This window comes from Baudoinia panamericana (genome assembly GCF_000338955.1).
Source record: "Baudoinia panamericana UAMH 10762 unplaced genomic scaffold BAUCOscaffold_5, whole genome shotgun sequence".
NCBI lineage: Eukaryota > Fungi > Ascomycota > Dothideomycetes > Mycosphaerellales > Teratosphaeriaceae > Baudoinia > Baudoinia panamericana.
This window is the reverse complement of record NW_006911261.1, coordinates 1,460,595-1,480,266: the sequence shown is the minus strand read 5'-3', so window position 1 is coordinate 1,480,266 and position 19,672 is coordinate 1,460,595. Positions and strand designations below refer to the sequence as shown.

The 19,672-nt window shown below is 54.4% G+C and overlaps 10 protein-coding genes across 10 annotated transcripts; 6 read left to right on the top strand and 4 right to left on the bottom strand.

Moving 5' to 3' along the window:
- Positions 1–11: 11 nt before the first annotated feature.
- On the top strand, positions 12–1,421 carry BAUCODRAFT_575641 (uncharacterized protein; the record flags this gene model as incomplete). Its single annotated transcript, XM_007677719.1, has 4 exons — positions 12–260; positions 317–841; positions 916–935; positions 991–1,421. 4 exons carry the CDS (start codon positions 12–14, stop codon positions 1,109–1,111), a joined length of 915 nt encoding a protein of 304 aa, XP_007675909.1. The 3' UTR covers positions 1,112–1,421.
- A 1,784-nt stretch (positions 1,422–3,205) lies between these two features.
- On the top strand, positions 3,206–5,216 carry BAUCODRAFT_460357 (uncharacterized protein). Its single transcript, XM_007677718.1, has one exon. The coding sequence runs from the start codon at positions 3,490–3,492 to the stop codon at positions 4,939–4,941; it is 1,452 nt and encodes a 483-aa protein (XP_007675908.1). The 5' UTR covers positions 3,206–3,489; the 3' UTR covers positions 4,942–5,216.
- Positions 5,217–5,245: 29 nt separating this feature from the next.
- BAUCODRAFT_68974 (glycosyltransferase family 1 protein) lies at positions 5,246–6,064 on the top strand (the record flags this gene model as incomplete). The annotated part of the gene is made up of 1 exon (XM_007677287.1): positions 5,246–6,064. The coding sequence occupies one exon, from the start codon at positions 5,246–5,248 to the stop codon at positions 6,062–6,064; it is 819 nt and encodes a 272-aa protein (XP_007675477.1).
- A 136-nt stretch (positions 6,065–6,200) lies between these two features.
- Positions 6,201–8,080, bottom strand: BAUCODRAFT_460309 (uncharacterized protein). Its single transcript, XM_007677717.1, has one exon. It carries the CDS (start codon positions 7,898–7,900, stop codon positions 6,338–6,340), a length of 1,563 nt encoding a protein of 520 aa, XP_007675907.1. The 5' UTR covers positions 7,901–8,080; the 3' UTR covers positions 6,201–6,337.
- Positions 8,081–8,361: 281 nt separating this feature from the next.
- Positions 8,362–10,052, top strand: BAUCODRAFT_33346 (uncharacterized protein). The gene is made up of 2 exons (XM_007677106.1): positions 8,362–8,771; positions 8,992–10,052. Exons 1-2 carry the CDS (start codon positions 8,723–8,725, stop codon positions 9,828–9,830), a joined length of 888 nt encoding a protein of 295 aa, XP_007675296.1. The 5' UTR covers positions 8,362–8,722; the 3' UTR covers positions 9,831–10,052.
- A 182-nt stretch (positions 10,053–10,234) lies between these two features.
- On the top strand, positions 10,235–10,984 carry BAUCODRAFT_33345 (uncharacterized protein). Its single transcript, XM_007677105.1, has one exon. The coding sequence runs from the start codon at positions 10,444–10,446 to the stop codon at positions 10,651–10,653; it is 210 nt and encodes a 69-aa protein (XP_007675295.1). The 5' UTR covers positions 10,235–10,443; the 3' UTR covers positions 10,654–10,984.
- Positions 10,985–11,533: 549 nt separating this feature from the next.
- On the top strand, positions 11,534–12,376 carry BAUCODRAFT_23882 (uncharacterized protein; the record flags this gene model as incomplete). The annotated part of the gene is made up of 2 exons (XM_007676959.1): positions 11,534–11,664; positions 11,719–12,376. 2 exons carry the CDS (start codon positions 11,534–11,536, stop codon positions 12,374–12,376), a joined length of 789 nt encoding a protein of 262 aa, XP_007675149.1.
- A 1,627-nt stretch (positions 12,377–14,003) lies between these two features.
- BAUCODRAFT_68287 (uncharacterized protein) lies at positions 14,004–15,287 on the bottom strand (the record flags this gene model as incomplete). Its single annotated transcript, XM_007677232.1, has 2 exons — positions 14,004–14,384; positions 14,415–15,287. The coding sequence occupies 2 exons, from the start codon at positions 15,285–15,287 to the stop codon at positions 14,004–14,006; spliced, it is 1,254 nt and encodes a 417-aa protein (XP_007675422.1).
- A 359-nt stretch (positions 15,288–15,646) lies between these two features.
- Positions 15,647–16,901, bottom strand: BAUCODRAFT_69206 (uncharacterized protein; the record flags this gene model as incomplete). The annotated part of the gene is made up of 6 exons (XM_007677312.1): positions 15,647–15,796; positions 15,852–16,366; positions 16,532–16,562; positions 16,620–16,708; positions 16,770–16,803; positions 16,857–16,901. 6 exons carry the CDS (start codon positions 16,899–16,901, stop codon positions 15,647–15,649), a joined length of 864 nt encoding a protein of 287 aa, XP_007675502.1.
- Positions 16,902–17,320: 419 nt separating this feature from the next.
- BAUCODRAFT_130722 (uncharacterized protein) lies at positions 17,321–19,603 on the bottom strand. Its single transcript, XM_007677716.1, has 2 exons — positions 19,420–19,603; positions 17,321–19,349 (listed from the first exon to the last, which is right to left on the bottom strand). Exons 1-2 carry the CDS (start codon positions 19,443–19,445, stop codon positions 17,555–17,557), a joined length of 1,821 nt encoding a protein of 606 aa, XP_007675906.1. The 5' UTR covers positions 19,446–19,603; the 3' UTR covers positions 17,321–17,554.
- Positions 19,604–19,672: the final 69 nt, after the last annotated feature.

Sequence of the window (19,672 nt, the reverse complement as noted above, 5' to 3'; positions counted from 1 at the left end):
CTAGTTAGAGGATGGGGAAGAAGCGAGTACTCGTAGGCTACGGCATCGACGTCGACGCCGTAGCGAACTGGATCAACACCTGTGACGGCTCGCCGCAGAATCCCACCAACGTCAGCCGCGGTGTCTACGGCGCGACGGTGGGTATCGATCGCCTGCTCAAGCTCTACGACAAGTATAACATTAAGGCGACCTTCTTCACGCCCGCCCACAGCATCGAAAGTTTTCCAAAGCAGCTTGCGAAAGTCAGAGATGCGGGCCATGTAAGGTAGTCTTTCTCTGTCACAGCAGTACTTTAAGCTGAGCCGTGGGGTCGTAGGAGATCGGACTGCATGGCTACACTCATGAATACGTGTCGCAGCTCTCAGCCAAGGAGCAACAGGCAGTGCTGACGCGTTCGATCGATGTCCTGACCAAATTCTGCGGCAAACGACCGCTCGGATATACCGCGCCAGCTTGGTCAACTTCAAAAGAGCTCATCCCCCAGCTCGAGGCCGAGGGGATACTGTACGATCACAGCTTCATGCATCATGACGTCCAGCCGTACTTCGCTCCGGATAACAGCCAGACCTGGATCGAGACAGACATCTCTAAATCCGCAGATGCGTGGATGATGCCCATGACGAAGATGCGTCCTTCGAAGGTGGTCGAGATACCAGCAAACTGGCACTTGGATGACTGGCCTCCGCTGCAACCCATTCCCGGTCGCGCTGGTGCTCAGGGCTTCGTCGACACTGATGTGGTGGAGAAGCTCTGGTTGCAGCAGTTCGACTTCGCTTATCGGGAGTGTGATACGTTCATCTTTCCGATGAGCATCCATCCTCAAGTTAGTGGGAAGCCTCATGTAAGTCAATTCAATCCTCATATCTTCTGCGTGCTGTCTGGGATAACGCTGATGGGGTGCATCCAACGATGTAGGTGATACTAATGCATGAGCGGTGAGTTATTGATGTTAAAGAAAAGCAGTTGCGGCCTCGTTAATGCGCCTCGCAGCATCATCGAGTACATCAACAAACACGAAGGTGTAGAGTGGATGACCTTGTCAGATATGGCGAAGGAATTTTTGGAAGGTCGGATGCCCGGTGTTGGAATCGAGGGTGGAGCTGACCTATGAACGCTGTAAGTGCGCAATGAATGAGGCTGGTTGCCATGCAGGATACGTGCTGCATATGTGCAAGCTCTAATACACCTCAGAAAGCATATCTCTCACTATACATACAGATTGCGGAACCATCCGTAACGCCTCCGCTGTGTTGCGAAAATCGACCAAATGCCGGCCAATTTATGGCAGTCAGCCGATTAAGCTTGCTGCGCTTGACCTTGTCGCAAAGCAAGCAATGCGCGTACGTCTGTTACGTATTGCAGGCCTTCCAGAAGGGGAACGAGATGTAACAGATCGTTGTCTGTCGGGTCGCTGATCCAGCCTTCTACGGGTATCGCATTATCTGCGTGGAAGTCAGTAGAGAGCACAGGCTCGGAAGCAGCTGTACTGACCCTCATGGAAGATGTAAGACATTGGCGAATTATCCAGGATCATCACCTTACTCAAGTCAGGCTCCACCTGCGCCAGATCTTTGATGTATGCACCGTTCCTAAAGGTGCAATGCTGTCTGTAGTAGCGCCCGCTGAAGTACTTTCGCTCCCTCTCGAGCCAGTCAATGACCGGATCCGCATACTCCTGTACCGATGCGGTAAAGATGACAAGGTTGTACCACTTCGCCACTTTCCGCAAGAAATCGTGACATCCGGGCCGCTCATGCACATAGTACAGGATAGGCACTCCAGGACCCAAGTGCACGCCAGAGCCGGATATGGCGCCGCCAAGCCGTACTTCGACCATATGACCGGTCGACATACGCCCACCCTTGGCCATGGAATGGATAAGCGTCTCATCAAGGTCGATAATGAGGGTCTTTTTCGGTGTCTCGGTGGAGTACGACAGGACATACGACGGTTGACGGCGTGGTACTAACGGCCGTGGTGGAGCCGGAGAACGGGGGTAGCGAGTCAACTTAGATGAAGCAGTAGGAGACGACGGTGATTTGAGCGATGACGCCATGGCGGCTACATCGTCCGGATTGGCAGCTTGCAGCTTCTTCTGCTGTGCTCGCGCGAGCTTTCGTTTCCGAAGAGCTTCATCGTTGTGTAGCAGCTTGACCCGACCACCTTTGCGGTGAGGAGCGATATCGTCGCCTTGCTGAGTACTGGCCGCTGCCGCCGTTTTTGACCGTGTGTGTCGCGCAGGACTGTCATTTATGCGGTCAGACTCGGTCTCACCATCATCGGAAGCTCCAGACACTATGGAAGTATTGCTTTCGAGTGATGGCGAGCGTACGTGAGACGTGTTGCGTGGCGCTTGAGGTCGCTTCTTCTCATCGCTGGACGTAGTCTGTGGCGCATTGTCCAACCCTACTGCCTGCGAGGTGGACTTTCGTTTCCGGCGGGAAAGCAAGCTCTTGAAGTTCTTCAGTGGTAGTATCGCGGAGAAGTGACCATTCTCATCGTAGAAGCAAGCGATCACATAGCGGCCTGGGGCAGTGATTGTTGTGATGACCACGGTTGCGCCGTAGAGTATGGCGCGAACTACCCGCTTCGGTACATCCCATAGTCGACTCTTCTGCTGTGATTGAGATGGTTTCGAGGTGCCGTCTCCCAGTAAAGGCGTCTTCTCGTCATCCGTCCGCTCCGGCGCATCTCCCGCGTCGTCCTGTTCGAAACCCTGTTCCGACTTCACCGCGCCCAGCTTCTCCGACAAAGCGCCGGAGTCGAACGACTCAGAGCTCGCCGTACTGTCACTGCCCTTATCATTGCCTTTCGCGGTCTGCACATGCACCGACGAGGTGGTCCGGGAGCGCGGCGGAGATGGGGGAGGGGTGGTGGTAAGCCTCGACACGATGTTGAGGCTATTCATCACTCTCAACATTCCATGTACACCGGCAATACAGCAACGACGGCGATTGCTAGGAACCCGCACCCGACCACGTGTCCGGTGTTACCGCGTGCTCCGAATCGGGCCAGCTGAAGCCGTAAGGGTCGCGAACACGGTCTTCTCCTGCTGACTGTATCACAATAGGATCGTTGAGTCGATGCGCCAAAGAGTTACAGACCAAACTTCCTACAACAACGCCAGCCAGCGTGCTGTGGTAGTTCAAGTACCAAGAAGGAGTCCGAAGGAAGAGCGTTTGGTGGTAATGATGATGGCTGGCGACGCGGGGAGATTGATGGAGCGAGGCGCATCAGCGCACAGACTCGTCGGATTCGGATCGCATGACTCCACATATATCGCAAATACCTATGCATGAGACAGTCTCACGAACTGCAATTTACACGAATTCGGACCAGTAACAGTCAATGGGGCGACACCTCCACCTTTCAATCAAGCAGTAAGCTTGTCGACGGATCATCCTGGGCTAGGAACTCCTCAAGCCGTTTGATCAATCAACGTGACATTTTGCACCGACTCAGCCCTGGGTTCCCAGACGCGATACAGTCATGCCTGCAACGACAATCCCGCAGACACCCTCTCTCTCCACATACCTCAAGTCCCTGAAACACAATGACATTGAGACCTCGATCGAACTGTTCATATCCTTGCTCAAGCGGCGCCAGATAAAAAACTCGAGACCTTGTGCGATTGCCACGACCCATTTATTACTTCACGTTGTTGCGGCAGAGCGCATCCGCGACGCTTCGAAACTGATCCAGCACGTTCGCGATGTGGGCCGAAGACTGGTCGCTGCTCAGCCGCGGGAGATGGCCGTCGGCAACATTGTGCGACGAGTCCTTGGTGTCATCCGCGAAGTCGCAGAGGAGGACCAGGATGCGGCAGGAGGCACTCCGCTGTCTCCGCCCACCCCTCTGACTCCTGTCCCGGGCGAGACCCTCCAAAGGCCTCCGTTACCGACCAAGATGTCCGAGTTTAGCCCGCTTCATGGGGCAGCAGCGCTTCCGCAGGATTTACTGGCGACAGCAGCCAGTTCAACTCAAGACTGGCAGTCAGAAGACGCCGCCCAGCGGCCGCTATTACCCGGATCGAGCACATCTTATGCGGGACAACCGCCTTCAGTGACGTCCCTCTTCAGCATTCTTCAGCAGCCTGCAGGCCGCTCTCCTTTTGCCACTCCGCCAACCGCTTCGCAGTCTCCATTGATAAAGCCAGTACCTCAAACGCATGACGATGAAGTCAAGGAGAAGCTTGACATCAAAGCCGAAGTCATCAACGGCATACAAGAATTGCAGGATGAGCTGGACGTGGTAGACACTCAAATCGCCGAGTCTGCTCTGGACCACATCCACAGCAACGAGATCATACTCACACATACGTCCTCGCAAACTGTGCAGAGATTCCTCGCAACGGCAGCACGAAAGCGCAAGTTCACCGTCGTCCATGCAGAAGCCTACCCGAACGATCACGAGGCAACGCACGCCACCATTGTTAACGGTGGCAAGAAAGGGTCCGGTGAGGACGAAGAAGGCGGCGACGAGCGGTGGAAGCCTCTCACAAGCATGGGCATTACCGTCATCCTCATCCCAGACTCTGCAGTCTTTGCCCTCATGTCGCGCATCAACAAGGTGATCATGGCCCCTCATACCGTGCTTGCGAATGGCTCGTTACTGGCTGCTGCCGGCGCGGCAACGATCGCGCAGGCGGCGAAACATCACCGGGTGCCTGTAGTGGTGCTGAGCGGAGTCTACAAACTCAGTCCGGTGTATCCGTTCGCAACGGATGATCTGATCGAATACGGAGATCCGAGTAAAGTTGTCGGATTCGAGGAAGGGGAGTTCATGGAGAAGGTGGATGTTGTGAATCCGATCTATGATTGGGTGGACAGTGAGCTGGTGGACCTCTACATTACGAATCTTGGAGGATGCGCGCCCAGCTTTCTGTATCGCATCGTGGCGGATCACTACCGTGTGGAAGACATCGATCTGAGTGCGAAGTAGACCAAGCCTGAAGCAATAGCAAGATATCGCCCCCAAACGCAGTCGTCGTTCGTCCTTCGCTTTGACATGTGAACGGGATGGCGCCACCGGCGATCCCCTTTCTCGGCCCGCCAACGCGATCCACTCGAGATCGTCAGTGCTTCCCAATGGCTTAACCCCACCTCCCGTCGCCGAGAGACATTTCATAGATTGCGGCCAGCGATGCCTCGAAAGGGTCAAACAACAGACATTCACCCTTTCGACAGCTACACGCAGATCTGACCAAACCTTCACTTCACAAGCTCAAGTCTCACATATCGCCACGATGGGTATCGTCACCTCCATTCTCACCATCATCCCTCTCATCCTCCTCCCCGCCATCGCCTACCGTGTCCTAATCATCACCGACCCTAAGCGGAACAAGCCCCTTCGCCATGGCCGCCAAAACGCTCAAGAACCAACCCATCTCCTCATTGTACTCGGTTCGGGCGGCCATACAGCAGAAATGATGTCCATGCTAGAGCGGGCAGTCACAGATCCGGATCCAAAACTCAAGCTCAACTGGAAGGACTACACCCATCGGACATGGGTCGTAAGTTCCGGCGACAGCATCAGCGCGCAGCGTGCCAAGGAGTTCGAGGAGATGGCTACCCCTCTCAGCACGCAGGACCACCTGATGGCGGGCAAGGTGAAGAAGGCAACAGACATTGGTCCTGGAAAGTACGAAATCGTGACCGTGCCGAGAGCGAGAGAGATCCACCAATCCCTCTGGACTTCACCCGTATCAAGCTTGCAGTGCACGCTGGAGTGCTGGAAGGTGTTGACCACGCACACGACTGACACGAGGGACGGCCACTTACCGCAGGCTGGCAAGACCGACTTTCCGGATCTCATCCTCTGCAACGGGCCGGCGACCTCGACGATACTGGTCTTCACGAGCATATTGCTACGGTTCCTTAACCACAGGGGCTGCAGTGAGAGGCACAAGATGCGGACGATCTACGTAGAAAGCTGGGCTAGGGTCAAGCAGCCGAGCTTGAGCGGCAAGCTGTTGTGCAGGGTCGTCGACCGGTTTCTGGTGCAGTGGCCGCAGCTGGAGAAAGCTGTAGGTGGAAGAGCAGAGTATTTGGGCATGCTGGTGTGAGAGTGTTCGCTCACGCGCAAAGCACTCTAGGTGAGCCCGCGGAGTCCGTCAAGCCAAGCTCAACAAGCTCCGCTGTCGGTAAGGCGAAGCAGCAACTGCGCGAACACTGCCCAACAACCTCGAAACGGCCTCCCGGTGGCTGCGAGCAGCTAGATCTAGAGGTTGGTCTGCTGAAACCCTCAGCACCCGCGATGTCCGACTGAGTCCACTTCGCGATTCGAGAGCGATGCCCATGTTCGGAACTGCACATTTGAAACAGCGCTCAAGCGTGAGTCATGCTCTTGGTACCCAGTTCTTCCACTCCGCGTTCCTTGCCAATAGGTAGTCTCCAGAGTCAATAGCCTTCTTCAAGCCATAGAGCCCGCTAAAGGGCCACGTATGTAGCACCGTCTGCAGCCAAGAACGATTCGCTGCTGACTTGCGCTCACTCTCGACATCAACTCTGACCTTGTCGTACACGGATGGCAGCGAGGTTGCGTGGTACTTCTTCCGCAGGCCATCGTACCAACCTTTGTCAAAGTCTTGCCAGAAGGCTTCCTCCGTATAGTATGTCTGTGCGTACAGCCACTTCATGCCACCGAGTTCGTGAAGTCTCTGTTCGACATCGCGATTGGCTTGCACGAACGCTTCATGACTGGTAGGACCTAGACCCCAGAGCCCGACATTGAGCATCGGCGGTAGTGTCCTTCCATCGCTGTCATTCTGCTTCAAGTGCGGGTGCATTGTCGGTTGGGGACTCTGCTTTAGCGGACATAGCCACAATGGCCATATACCAAGCCTGCTGTCGGTGAAGTCCACGAACTCCTCCACCGAACCGTACGGAAGCGCCAAGTCCTGAACGATGATGCGCTCAGACTGCCCACTGCTGTGCAGCGCGTTGTACATCATGCGTGTGTGGAGGAAGTCGTCGAGAAACCATCGGGTGAGGCTGTTGAAAGGTACGCCTGGAAAGTAGCTATACGCGGCGGCTCCGACCCAGAAGCCACCTCGGTCGTAGCGGAAAAGGTACTCTGGTAATGGAACGAGCTCGGTGATGGGTCCTTCGGTCTGCTTTATATGGTCACGGACATGGAGATAGAACCATGGATCGCTGGCGGCGCTGAAGCGCTGGATTGGTATGTCTGGGTTTGCAGTGTCTGTCATTCGGCCTGTGATGATCGCCCCTTGTGTCCTCGAGTACATGATGCCATCTACATAGTCCCATTCGCTACTGGGACTCGTGAAACTCTGTAGCTTCGCCATCGCTTCCTTCATACCAGATACTGGATGGTACGTTGTTGCGACGAATTTCGTAGCCTTCCGCAACTGTAGCTTCACCATACTCACGACGCCCAAGGTGCCTACCGCACCGGCGGCCCCTCGAAAGAGGTCCTCTCGCTGTTTCTCGGAGCACGTCACCACCTCGCCATTTGCCAGCACCATCTCGACCTCGTCCATTGTGCGGTCAAAGAAGCCATGCCGGAAAGAGCTGCTTTCAGCCGCTGTACCAGCGTAACCGCCACCCACAGTGATGCCGGGAAATTCCATCACGACGGAAGGGATCAGGCCATGCTTCAGTGTCTGCTCGACAAGCTTGTCCATTGGTACGTTTGGTTCAACCTGTGCATACTTTGACTCCGCGTCTACGTAAAGCACACGATTTAGGCGACTCGTATCGACTACGGTCCGTGGATCCCTTCCCAGCGCGGACTTCCTCGTGCTGTTGGTTGAGCCATGGTAGATCCTGAACTGCTCGCCGCGTTGGTGAAAAGCCCGCACTTGCGCGGCAACGTCTGCAACATCAAGATCGTGTTGCTTCAGAGCTCGTGTTTCCTCATCTCGAACATTACTCTCCATCAATCTTACTTCCGAAGCACTGAGCAACGAATATCAATGGCCCGGACCTAGATCTGGAAAGCGGTGCATCTAAGGGAAATGGAGCCTTTCGCACGGCCCCACTAAAAAGTATCCTTAACAACCCTTTTACTGTTAAGGTGGTGCATTGGACTTGGTACTGTAGCGCTACATGTACCCATTGAGCACCTTCAGTAAAATTTTCATATGATCTAGCCGCAGTGATAATATCATCGCGACCCGTGACGAGTCGCCGGCTCTTCAGGCCTGTAGGGCGCACTCTTAATCCTCTTGGGATCTTAAAAACATTGTGGCGCCGCCTGCGCAGGTGTCTCCTACCGCCGCCGTCACCCATGTTCTGCGTTATTTGATGCTCGAGCTTGCGCCGCTCTGCTCTGCTTTACGCGAGGACTTCACGAAGCAGGTTACATATAAGCACGGTGACGTGGCGACCACAGCGAGGATGTTGGTTGACATGCTCCAGACTGCTGACAATGCAGGACTGGTTGCGGCCACCCTTTGTGCGCCAGTAGCTGTAACACATAGTCGTTGCACTCCTCGTTCGGGAGAGTGTGAGTATACAATAAACCATCCCGGTTAGCTCTATTGTTGCGCTCGTAGGACATCAATATATGACCAAGAAGACGACATTTCTCCACGACGTCGGCATAACAGGACTATACCGCGAGTACGAGGATTATGAGGATGCCTGGAGCTGGAGTCAGTGCTAGAGCCGAAGCCAGAGCCGAAGCCGGAGTGAGTGTCAGAGAATGAGCGCAGCATGCCAAGCGCAGCAAGTGCGGCGGCATAAGAACGAGGCTCAAGATGGGAGGGTGCCTCCGCCAGGATGTCATGCAAGGGGGAGTTCTCATCGGTATGCTTTATATCCTAACAAAGAACGACTGTTTGTCGTAGCACTTACATCACATGACCGTTCCCTCATCACTCGGCCAGTACATACAACCTTGAAAAGCAATGGCAGGGACGCTCACTCGAGTCACTATCGGCGTTGCCTGCGCTGGCTTTGCTGTCCTCCTAGGCATAGATTCATGTAGCAGCGCTGGGAAGTGAACGTCCGCTGACAGATCTGGCAGCTGTAATGACGAACAAGAGCGTCACCACGCCGTCTGTACAGGAGTACTACTCAAGTCTTGAATCACGTTTAGGGTACTGGCTGTTACTCGGAAATGCCAGGCACTGTGAATACTGGCCGCCCGGCACACTATGGCCATTTCCTATAGGATGCGCGCAGCGAGACATGGAAGAGAAGCTCTGGGAAAGATTGGGCATTGAGAAGGGATCAAAGGTCCTAGATGCTGGCGCTGGATCTGGCAAAGTTGCCAGCTACATGGCGCATAAGGGACTAATTATCGAAGTTGTGGATCTCACGCCTTTACATGTGCAGCAAGCCCGGCGAACAATCCGCGACCGCAAACTTGAGCACAAGGTCTCGATGCGGCTAGGCGACTACCACGACCTGGCTGACTTCAACAATGGCTCATTTGACGGAGTCTACACGATGGAGACATTCGTTCACGCCGACGAATCAATGAAGGTGCTGCAGAACTTCTACCGCTTACTGAGACCGGCTGGCGTGCTCCTACTGCACGAGGCGGAGTTTCACTGGGACTCTCCGCTGCTCCAGGAAGTGCTACGGCTATCTCACTGTCAGAACACATTGAAGCAGGGATCTTACGAAGATATGCTGCGGCAAACAGGCTTCACTGACATCACCGTTGAGAATTACACTGACAATGTGTTGCCACTGTGGCGACTTTTCGGAGTGATTGGGTCAGTCCCTTACGGTGCTATGCGACTCTTCGACCTCGACAAACGCTTCACTAACGTGATGACTGGCGTCGAAGCCTACCGCCACTGGACTCAAGGGCGATACATATCCATCCGTGCGGTCAAACCTGATAGTCGCGACTGAGTATCACTCTGGGATTGCATGCTAGCTTAGTGCAGGCAAGCGTCCTATTATTATGACTCTCCGAAGGGACAACATTGACAGCTGCATGCGGGGCAATCTCGAGCGTCCAGAGTTTTGGCGACTGGCATTGTCAATGCTCGGTATGGTGGAGGCTTCGCGCAATACACTTCCTGACCCGCAGACCAGGCGACAGAAGTCGGCATGCAAGGCCTCGGATGTGGCAGCCGTAAAACTGTATCCTTTCCAGCCGTACCGTTCCGCCGAGGACTGTTGCGCCGATTGAGGTGCACAGCTGCTAGCGTCCACAACGCCGTAGAGCGTCCTTACGCCGAAACAGCGTTAAGTCGGCCCAGCATTGTGGGGTATGGTCTCTGATGCCGATGTAATTGGTACATTGCAAAGACATGGTCAGTGATTTGGATTCTTGCAGTAACGTCGCCTACAGCCGGTGACCTTAGCTACTCAGCTTCGACACATGTGCGCTCTATGAGCTGTGCTCTGCATTATACCGAGACTACGTCGCCACGAGAACACGAGCCCCGCACCTGTAGATAAATCGACAGGCTCCTTTGAAGCGTGAAGCGCCAGCGAAGGTTCTCGGGTTTAGAGCCACATGCAACACACACCCGTGCACTGGAGCTTTTGCTTGCTCTGCGAGCGCGTACATCGGTCTGACAAGTCGAGGAAGGAGCAGCCATCTTATCCTCCTACCTCTCACCGCTACTCCACGCACTGGATTCGTCTTGGAGCGCGAAAGTCGTACTTCGACCCCAGGACCGACGTGCATCGTCGCAAGCGGAAAGCATTGCTCAAAGTGCCCTAATGTGGCTACGTGCGTGGTCAACATTACAGCCCTTAGGACTCCAAGTCAAGAATTACTTGGTGGGTTCTAATAAGTCACTGCGTTGTTGTGGCCGGAAGGGCACATTCCTTGCTATGCGCGGCTAACTCTGTCACCAGGTACAGAACCTAAGATGTTTATATGCTGATGTCGTGTGCATGGGACTCGGAAGCTCACAAGCTTTGACCTGTGGTTGGCAGATCCTCGACGTCACGTGTTATACGGCTGTTGCCGACTGCCCGCACTTTGTACGGCCATGATGTCTTCTACCAAGCTTCCTGATAATATCCTCGCAGATACGCCGTATCAATTTTGCTGTAGACTACAGTGCTTGAATGTGGTCGATATTTAGAAGTGTACGCCTAATCGTCCAATAGAGGGAGCGGGGGTGTGCTGCAACTTGAAGTCCCTGCAAGGCGATGAGGCGCAGCGCCGCCCATCTTGTCCTCGAGACGTGGTCGGCCCCGCAGAAAGCGACCCTCCCATTGGAAACGATGGCCAGAATATTCTCGGAATCTTGCTATCACCGCGTTGGCTTCGAAGTGCCTTGGGGGAGCACAATGCTGACACAGATTTGTAGTGTGTCTATTGTGTCAGCCTTTGGCTCTTGACGACTACGCGCCCTCCAGACGCCTGTTAGCGCCATGTATGCATATCGCTCGCCTGTAGCGTTGCAAGGCAGCGGCAAGATCAAGTGCATGAACCCTTGCCATGCGACTACTCAGCCGCATTGACGGCGCCTCGTCTTGCCTTGCTTAAGATATGGCCTTCATAACAGACCTCCTCCAGCAGCGCTGACGGTGAGCTCTGATTATTTGAGAATACTGTTTACTGAAGTCGGTGCCCGCTCACTGCGAGAACGATGAATCAACTCGCAAACGTCTCCTCTGCTAATGCAACCATCAGTGCAAACACGACGTTAACAACGGCAACTTTCGTACATGGCTGGGTCTCATCACCGAACGGACGAGGCACACTTGACATCGTGCAGACGTGCGTTACAACTATTTTCCTGTGCACCTACTCCGTGCTCTAGCTTAATGCAAGGCCGCAGAACGATGGCTGGCTTGCCATGCAATTGTACAAGACGAAGTGGGTGTTGTTCACCCTATACTTCCCCGAATTGATGCCGATGATCGCCGCCGAACAAGCGATAAGTTCGGCCCAGTCGTTTGAAGACTTCGACTTTCTTCGAAAGGCTTTGTATAAGCGCTCGCGTCAGGCACCGCCCGGCTGCGTGCAGAAAGCGGACTCCGAAGCAGCTGCTGCTATGCACCGCTCACCGTGGACACGTCGGCATTCTTTCTTCGCAGACATGGGGGGCCTTCGCCTACGCTTCTCGGACCATCCTGATTTCCCCGTCAACAGTCACCAATTGTTCTGGCTGGTTAAGAACGGTCATCTTGACTATCCCCAGCTCGATCCGAAAGACATTGAAGACAAGAATAAAGCCGACATATTTGCACGTATCGCGACGCTATTGCAGATAGCATGGTTCACCATACAAAATCTCGCTCGAGCGATCCAGCATCAAGCTCTCACTACTTTCGAACTCGTCACCTTGGCCTTCGCCTTCTGCACGCTGCTTTCATTCTGGTTATGGCGCGCAAAGCCAGCAGACGTCACCGAGCCAATGACCTTGGATTGTCGCAACCCTTTAGCGACGATTATTCAAAAAAGCCGTGGTTCTGTTGGCATGTATTGACGAACACCACTCGATTATATCGAACAGATCTCGCCATTAACCTACGTCGAGCCATGGTTTTGGTCCGTCAAAAGGGTTCTTTTCGTGAAAGACAAAGTGCCTTCACTACCAGTGGCTTCGTTTTCGAACATTGAGACACTACCACCCCGCGGCATGAAGAAAATAGAGGTTCTAGCTAGCTTCATCGCCAGCCTGATGTACCTCGCCATCAATGTCGCAGCATGGGACTTCCACTTTCCAACACAGCTCGAACGAATCCTGTGGCGTACTGCAGCGATCGCCCTTGGTTCTACCGTCACCCTATATCAATTTGCTTGCTGGCCGGGTAACCTCCTTTCCTAGTATTTCTTTACCGACAGGCCGACTGTTCCAGTGGAACAAGCCAGCAGATTACCTCTGCCGCTCCTCATGGCATTTGTTTTACCTGTCTTCATCACTTATTGCTCATGCAGGGCTTACATTATCGTGGAATGCTTCTTTAGTTTCAGGTCTCTGCCCGCAAGCGCATAAGCAAGCGTCAACTGGTGGAGCTTTGTGCCGCATTGGTGAAGAGAAGACGAAGCACTCGGCGCATTGTTGAGAGCTCGAAAAGATTAGCCATCGGAGACCAGCTCCTATCACACATTATCGTAGCGTGACCAGTACTAAATATGCTACATCCATCTTCCGAAAACACCACTCCAACACCCTTGCGAAGGATTCCTAAAGTCACTGTACTTGTTTATGTCGTTCTGCTACGCTTCTCTGACTGAGCCGCCTCTCCTGTAGGCTCTACATCGGACGCTTTGCTCTTTGCTACAAGCCTGGTGAGCGGCGCAACAGGCTGGTCACCTCTTCCTTACTCTAGGCCTGTTCGACTTGCTCATTAGGGGAGTGCTGTGGCGAGGTGTCTGCACACTGGAAAAGGCGGGACAAGGGTGAGAGAGAGCTACCACAGCGACTCTGTTGCCTCTTGTGCATGTTGCAGAGGTCAGTGCCTCCTCCGCCCTTGGTCCGCGCGGTCCTCCATTCACTGCTAGGGGCGTTGCAGGAACGACAGGGTTGCCCTCACGGTGAAGCTCGCTTTCGTTGATCTCTTCGCTCTCAGGACGAGGAAGCGGCGACCACGGCGCGATCTTGGGTGGGGCTGCTGGACGCGCTCGGCGAAGAGGCGTAGGCATCGTCAGAGTGGAACTGCTTCGCCAGGCGAGGGCCCCTATCAAAAGGTGCGCGGGTGACCAGAGATAGATGCGATGGCATACTGTAATGCCTAGTATAGCGTGACATGTTGTTCCGCGTTAGGGGCTGGATCGTGAGTTCCTGTTATGTTGTCTTGCCCATCTCGTGATGTAGATTGTCGTGATGATGTTGGGGACCGGCCTGAGGAGAAGAAGAAGGTACCAAAAGGCTGCGCAACGGCTGATTATGTAGCTCTGCCAGCCTAGATGCCCATGAAGCATCTCTGACATTGTAAGACAAGCGCAGGACACTGCCCGGGTCGACTCGCTCGACACCAATAACTTGACGAACTTTTTGACATGTCGAGCCTCTGTGACACTTCGTTTGACCTAAGCTCCACCGCGTTGATATGACTAGCCTTATAATCGCTTGTGGCACGCTGGAAAGGACACAACTGAGTGGTGCATGCTCACTGATGTCCGTTTGCAGCGCCAACGCCCTTCTCCGACTGCGAGACAGGTATCGTCATCGGCAAGACAGGCAGCAGACTTCGGGCAGTTTGTCTCGCACTCTGGGCCAGGACAGCATCCATCACGACTAATGCCGCCATAGCTTCCACAATTGGCACAGCTCTCGGAATCACACATGGGTCATGTCTTCCTTTTGCCTCCAAGACACCTGCCTCACCATCATAGCCAACCGTATCCTGCATCTGGCCAATGGTTGCGGGAGGCTTAAAAGCAACATTGAAGTAAATGTGCGCCCCGTTCGTGATACCGCCTTGTATGCCGCCTGAGTTGTTCGTCTTCGTGGTTAGCTTAGGCTTCGAGCGTCCCAGAGGAGCTGCCGTCTCCACGCCGTTCGCTTCCGCCGGTGGGACAGCAGGGGCCTTAACAAAAGCATCGTTGTGTATCGAGCCCGGCACTTCGCAGCCACCAAATCCAGAGCCGATTTCGAAACCCTTCGTCGCAGGTAGACTCAGCATAGCATGCGCCAGCGTAGCTTCTAACTTATCGAAACACGGCTCGCCTAGTCCGCTGGGACAATGCCGTATCACACAAGTCACTACGCCGCCTATACTGTCGTGCCGATCGCGAAAGTCCGCAATCACCTGCTCCATCCGCTTACACACCGTAGCATCCGGACATCGTACGGGCAAGAATTCGTCCACCTGTGTCCTCGTCACCTTGTCGATCAAGTCCAAAAAGGCCGGGTTAGTCGATGCAGTCGGATGCTCCCTGGAAGGCGGGAAGAGGAACTCAGATCCCACGCTTGAGGTGAAAGCCACAATCTCCACACCGTACGCAACCCTCAAGTACTTCTCGGCGATTGCACCCGCAGCCACTCTGCCAATGGTCTCTCTCGCACTACTCCTGCCTCCTCCACTGCTAGCCTTCACCCCGTACTTCTCCAAATACGTCCAGTCCGCATGACTCGGCCTGGGAAAAGCATCGATGTTCTTGCCGCCTCCGCCATAGTCGTGCGGTCTCTGATCTTCGTTCAATACCCGCAAGCCAATGGGTGTGCCTAGTGTCACGCCAAATTCCGTGCCGGACTGTATCTCTACTTTGTCTTTCTCGTTCCGAGGCGTCGTGAGTGCGGACTGGCCAGGTCTTCGCCTGGTCATCTGAGGTTGTATATCATCTTCCGTCAACTGCAGGCCAGGCGGGCAATTGTCCACGATGCATCCTACGCTTTTGCCGTGTGATTCTCCATATGTGCTCACGCGGAAGTACTGGCCGAATGTTGACATCCTGCTCACCCAAAAAGTTGGTCGGACGCTAAAGGTGACGATATTGGGTAGTGAGCTGGGAAACTCACTCTCATTCTTCGAGAAATCTAAAACATGACTCGTCACTTTTCTGGCGAAGTCGGAGAAGCTTGCCAAGCCCGGTCTTTGAGTTTCCGCGACGGACCGTGAAAGGCTATGAGGACAACGACTACTGGATTGATACAGTTGTGAGTGCAGTATACAATTGAACAAATCCATGTGCAAAAGCTAGCGCACTAGGCGCTTGACTTTAGTAGCATGGAGGGAAGGGTCTATCTTTTCACGAGCATGTCTCAACCTTTCAGTCACATTCTGCGCGTCCATACATGGCTTGATGCTGTTCAACCCTCGAAAGTGAGGGAAGTGCCAATCTTGTGGCCAGCCTCATTGAGCTTCTGGGTGTCAAGGGAGATACCAAGACCAATGGTGGTGCCAGTGTTGAGCTTGGTGCTGTAGGCGAGCGCCGCGATGCCACGGTCGTTGACCTTGACCTATGCCATGCGTTAGTATCAGGCAACACTGCGTACATTACGGCCCGTATCCTACCTTGGCGAAGGTGAGCGGGTCAAGCTTGTACTTGGACGCCAACTCAAGCCCGCTAGCCTTCTGGGCCTGCACATCATAGCCGGCCTTTGCGCCAACTTCAACCGCGCTGTTGACCTTCTGGTAGTACGACGCAGCGATGATGTTCAGGTTCTGCATCCCGTGGAGCGATGCAGTGTAGGCAGGGGTCTGGTACGCGAGGCCGAGACCGTAGCGCGTAACCGCCGCCTTCTGCACGTCGTAGGCCGCCTCACCACCAACAAGGAAACCCTCGTGACCGGCGACCACGTCGATGACGGCATCGATGTTGCCGTTCGCCTGCGCGTAGTTGATAAAGGCGCGAGAGTGCACATTTGGGTTCTTGAAGGCGAGGTTGATCTTCTGCACGGCGCTGTTGCCCTTGCTCGGGTTCCACAGGTTCTGCAGGTCGATCTTGGCGCCGGGAGCGCCGATGTCGTTGAGCTCAACCTTGCTGTCGAGGAGGGAGGCGGTGGTCCAAGACTGAGTGACGGTGATGCCTGGTGCGGGACGAATTGTCAATCCAATTTTGTTCTGATTGCTTCTGCCATTCGGCACGCCAACAATGAACATGTATGCCTGTGCTCGTAAAGGTGCGGGGAGCGGTGCGAAGAATTGGAACAGCTGGATAAACTTCTTTGATGGAGAGGGAGAGGGAGGCCTACCCTGAGGCTTGAGAGTGTGCTTGCCCTCGATCTGCAAGTCACCGTTAGCCGCAGGTGTTTTACACTAATAGCAATAGGTGGTGCTCACGGAGCCGCTGGTTGTGCCGTCAAAGCCCTGCTTGCCCTTGACCGTGACGTTGGTACCATTAGGAGCCTTGAGCTTGACGTCGAGGGTGGCTGTCGCGCAAATCAGTATGTCAGATCTTCTCCTTCTGGCCTCTGGATCTTCTCGGCGCACCTTGGCTCATGTGGTAGAAGTCCTTGTTGATGAGCTGCCGGTACCATTAGCCTACCGCCCAGCTGTTCTCCATAGTCGCAGACGCACGTCGTTGGCGGCCTTGCCAATGTCGGCGAAGGCCGGTACGGGCATGCTAAAGGCGCGAGTGACATCGGACGCCAACTTTTCTGTCGACCCGAAGGGTTTCTGTGCAACACCATTAGCCAGCTTTTTCTATGGTGCCAATGGGGTGTGCGGCTGAACCAACGGCAATGTCGGAACTGAGTGGGCTGCTCATCTTGATTCAGATGCTCGAGGAGGATGTGGCAAGAATGGGAAGAGGATGTCGATTGCGGGTCAAGAGGGCTTTCGTCGTCAACAGGAGCTCAAGCTTGGTCGCGAAGAAACAGTCGAGCTTGGACCACTTACCTTCTCCCGGGCACTACCGGGGAGCCAACTCTCTAGCACGTGCTACATGTGGATCCCGAAGCGCTTCATATTCGTATTGCAGCATGGTTGACATGGCCCATTTTCCACAGAATGTCTTGTACCATCGGTTGTAAACGTCAACAGCGATCATATACAAGGATGAAGTTTTGCGTAAGCTAACGAACGGGGTATGCACGCACTAGGTGGATTCAAGACAGTAGAAAGAGCGATGAACTAGATCGACATTCACGCCAGCCGACTGCGTCTGCGAATCGTTGTATCATCTACACTTGACTAACCGTTATGACAAAATGCACGCGTCCAAGCCATAGCTTGACAGAACGCTCAGGAGAAGCATGTTCCTTCGAACGCGCCGTCTACTTGGCATCGCCCTCCTTATAGGCGGCATCGTGCGTGGCGATAGCCCTACCACTCGGATCCGTCTGCTTGCTCCACGTCGGCGTCCAGCGCATGACCGTCTTCGCACAGTACGGCGGGAAATGCTCGTCGAACATACACCGATACCAGTACGCCTCCTTCGAGTCCGGAATGTCATCGCCCCACTGCGGCTTCTCTTTGCGGATGTTCTCCTCCTTCATCTGCTCATCGCTAACCATCTTCTTCGCCTCGTCTTTGAGTCCGTCGATCCAGCCGTAACCGACACCGTCGGAGAATTGTTCTTTCTGCCGCCAGAGGATCTTGTCGGGCAAGTAGGGCTTGCTGCCTGGCGGCAGCGTTGAGACGTCAAACGCCTTGCGGAGGATGTATTTCTCTATCCGGTCTTTCGTGATCATCTTTTCTTGCGGGTCAATGTTCATGGAGACTTCGAGGAACTGCTTGTCCAAGAACGGGACACGAGCTTCTACGCCCCACGCGGAGGTCGACTTATTGGCGCGGAGACAGTCGGCAAGGTGCAGGTTCTTCACCCGCCGCACCGTCTCTTCGTGGAAGGCCTTCTTGTCAGGTGCTGCGTGGAAGTAGAGGTAGCCGCCAAAGATCTCGTCCGAGCCTTCGCCAGATAGCACCATCTTCACGCCCATGGCCTTGATTTTCCGGGAGAGCAGGAACATGGGCGTGCTCGCGCGGATGGTGGTAACGTCGTAAGTTTCGAGATGGTAGATAACATCGTAGAGGGCGTCGAGGCCTTCCTGGATCGTGAAGGTGAAAGAGTGGTGTTTCGTACCGAGGAAGCGAGCCACTTCTTGTGCGGCCATTGAATCTGGTGCGCCTGGCAGTCCGATGGAGAAACTGTTCAATTGCGATAGAACAGGAACATCGGTGAGCCGGTACTCGTCGTCGATGCCAGCAAGCCCTTCTTCTGACACCTCGCCATTACTGTGATCAACAGGCGTGCCGTTAGCATGGCCGTTGACCGCTGGCGTGCTGGTCCCTGATTGTAGCATAGCTTGCTTCTTCGCCCACTCCCGCTGTAACCGCAACGTCTCTCTTTGCGCTATGGACGCCACGAGCGAACTGTCGAGCCCGCCAGACAACAGAACACCGTATGGCACCTCAGCCATCAACCGTTTCCTCACCGACCGCTCAAAGGTCTCTCGCAGTAGAGTGTAGTCCAACGGCGTAGTAGGTATACTCGAAGGCTCGACTAGCCACTTCGGTGTAAAGTACTGCGTCAGTTGATCTGTCTTGCTGTCGTAGACGTGGCCGGGCGGGAAGCTCTCAATCTGATCGCAGACGGGATGTAAGCATTTCAGCTCGCTTGCGAAGTACACAGCACCAGGTGTGCTTGACGATCGTCCAATGTAGAAGGTCGTGATGCCAATAGGATCTCTCGCAGCGATAACTCGATCTTGCTTCTTGTCATGTAGGACCCATGAAAACATGCCGTCCAAGTGCTTGGGCGCATCAAGGCCATACTCTTGATACAGTGGGATGATGACTTCGCAATCCGAGTGTGTGGTGAACGAATATGCATGCCGCAACTGCTTCCGCAGAATCTTGTGGTTGTAGATCTCGCCATTGACAGCCAGTGCAATCGACCCATCATCGTTAACGAACGGTTGTGCGCCAGTGTCGATGCCCACGATTGATAGCCGCTCATGCACGAGGATGGTGTTGTTCGCAACGTGGTTACCGCTCCAGTCTGGGCCGCGATGTTTTACCTGCTTGCCCATGCGGATCGCAGTCGGTCTAAAGGACTTGACATCGGGATGGCTATTGAGCTCGTTAGTATGCAGTGTCTCGCGCTCACCGTTGGGCTGTTCGCTGCACGCCACAAACATACCAATGGCACGCGAAAATGCCACACATGGTGGGCGACCCTTATGCGATCACGACGATAGCGATTGTGTTGAGGTCAAGAGTGTCAGTCGAGGAAGACTCGCCGATATACGGCAATGAGTCAAATTCAGGCTCATCCAGCGCATGAAGCAAATTCCGTCTAGCTTCTCGCAAGGTTCAGCCGAGACGTCGGGTTAATCCCTGCATGACCCGCCCACGCCAACGACGCCGTGCTAATGCCACTGTTTATCAACTCC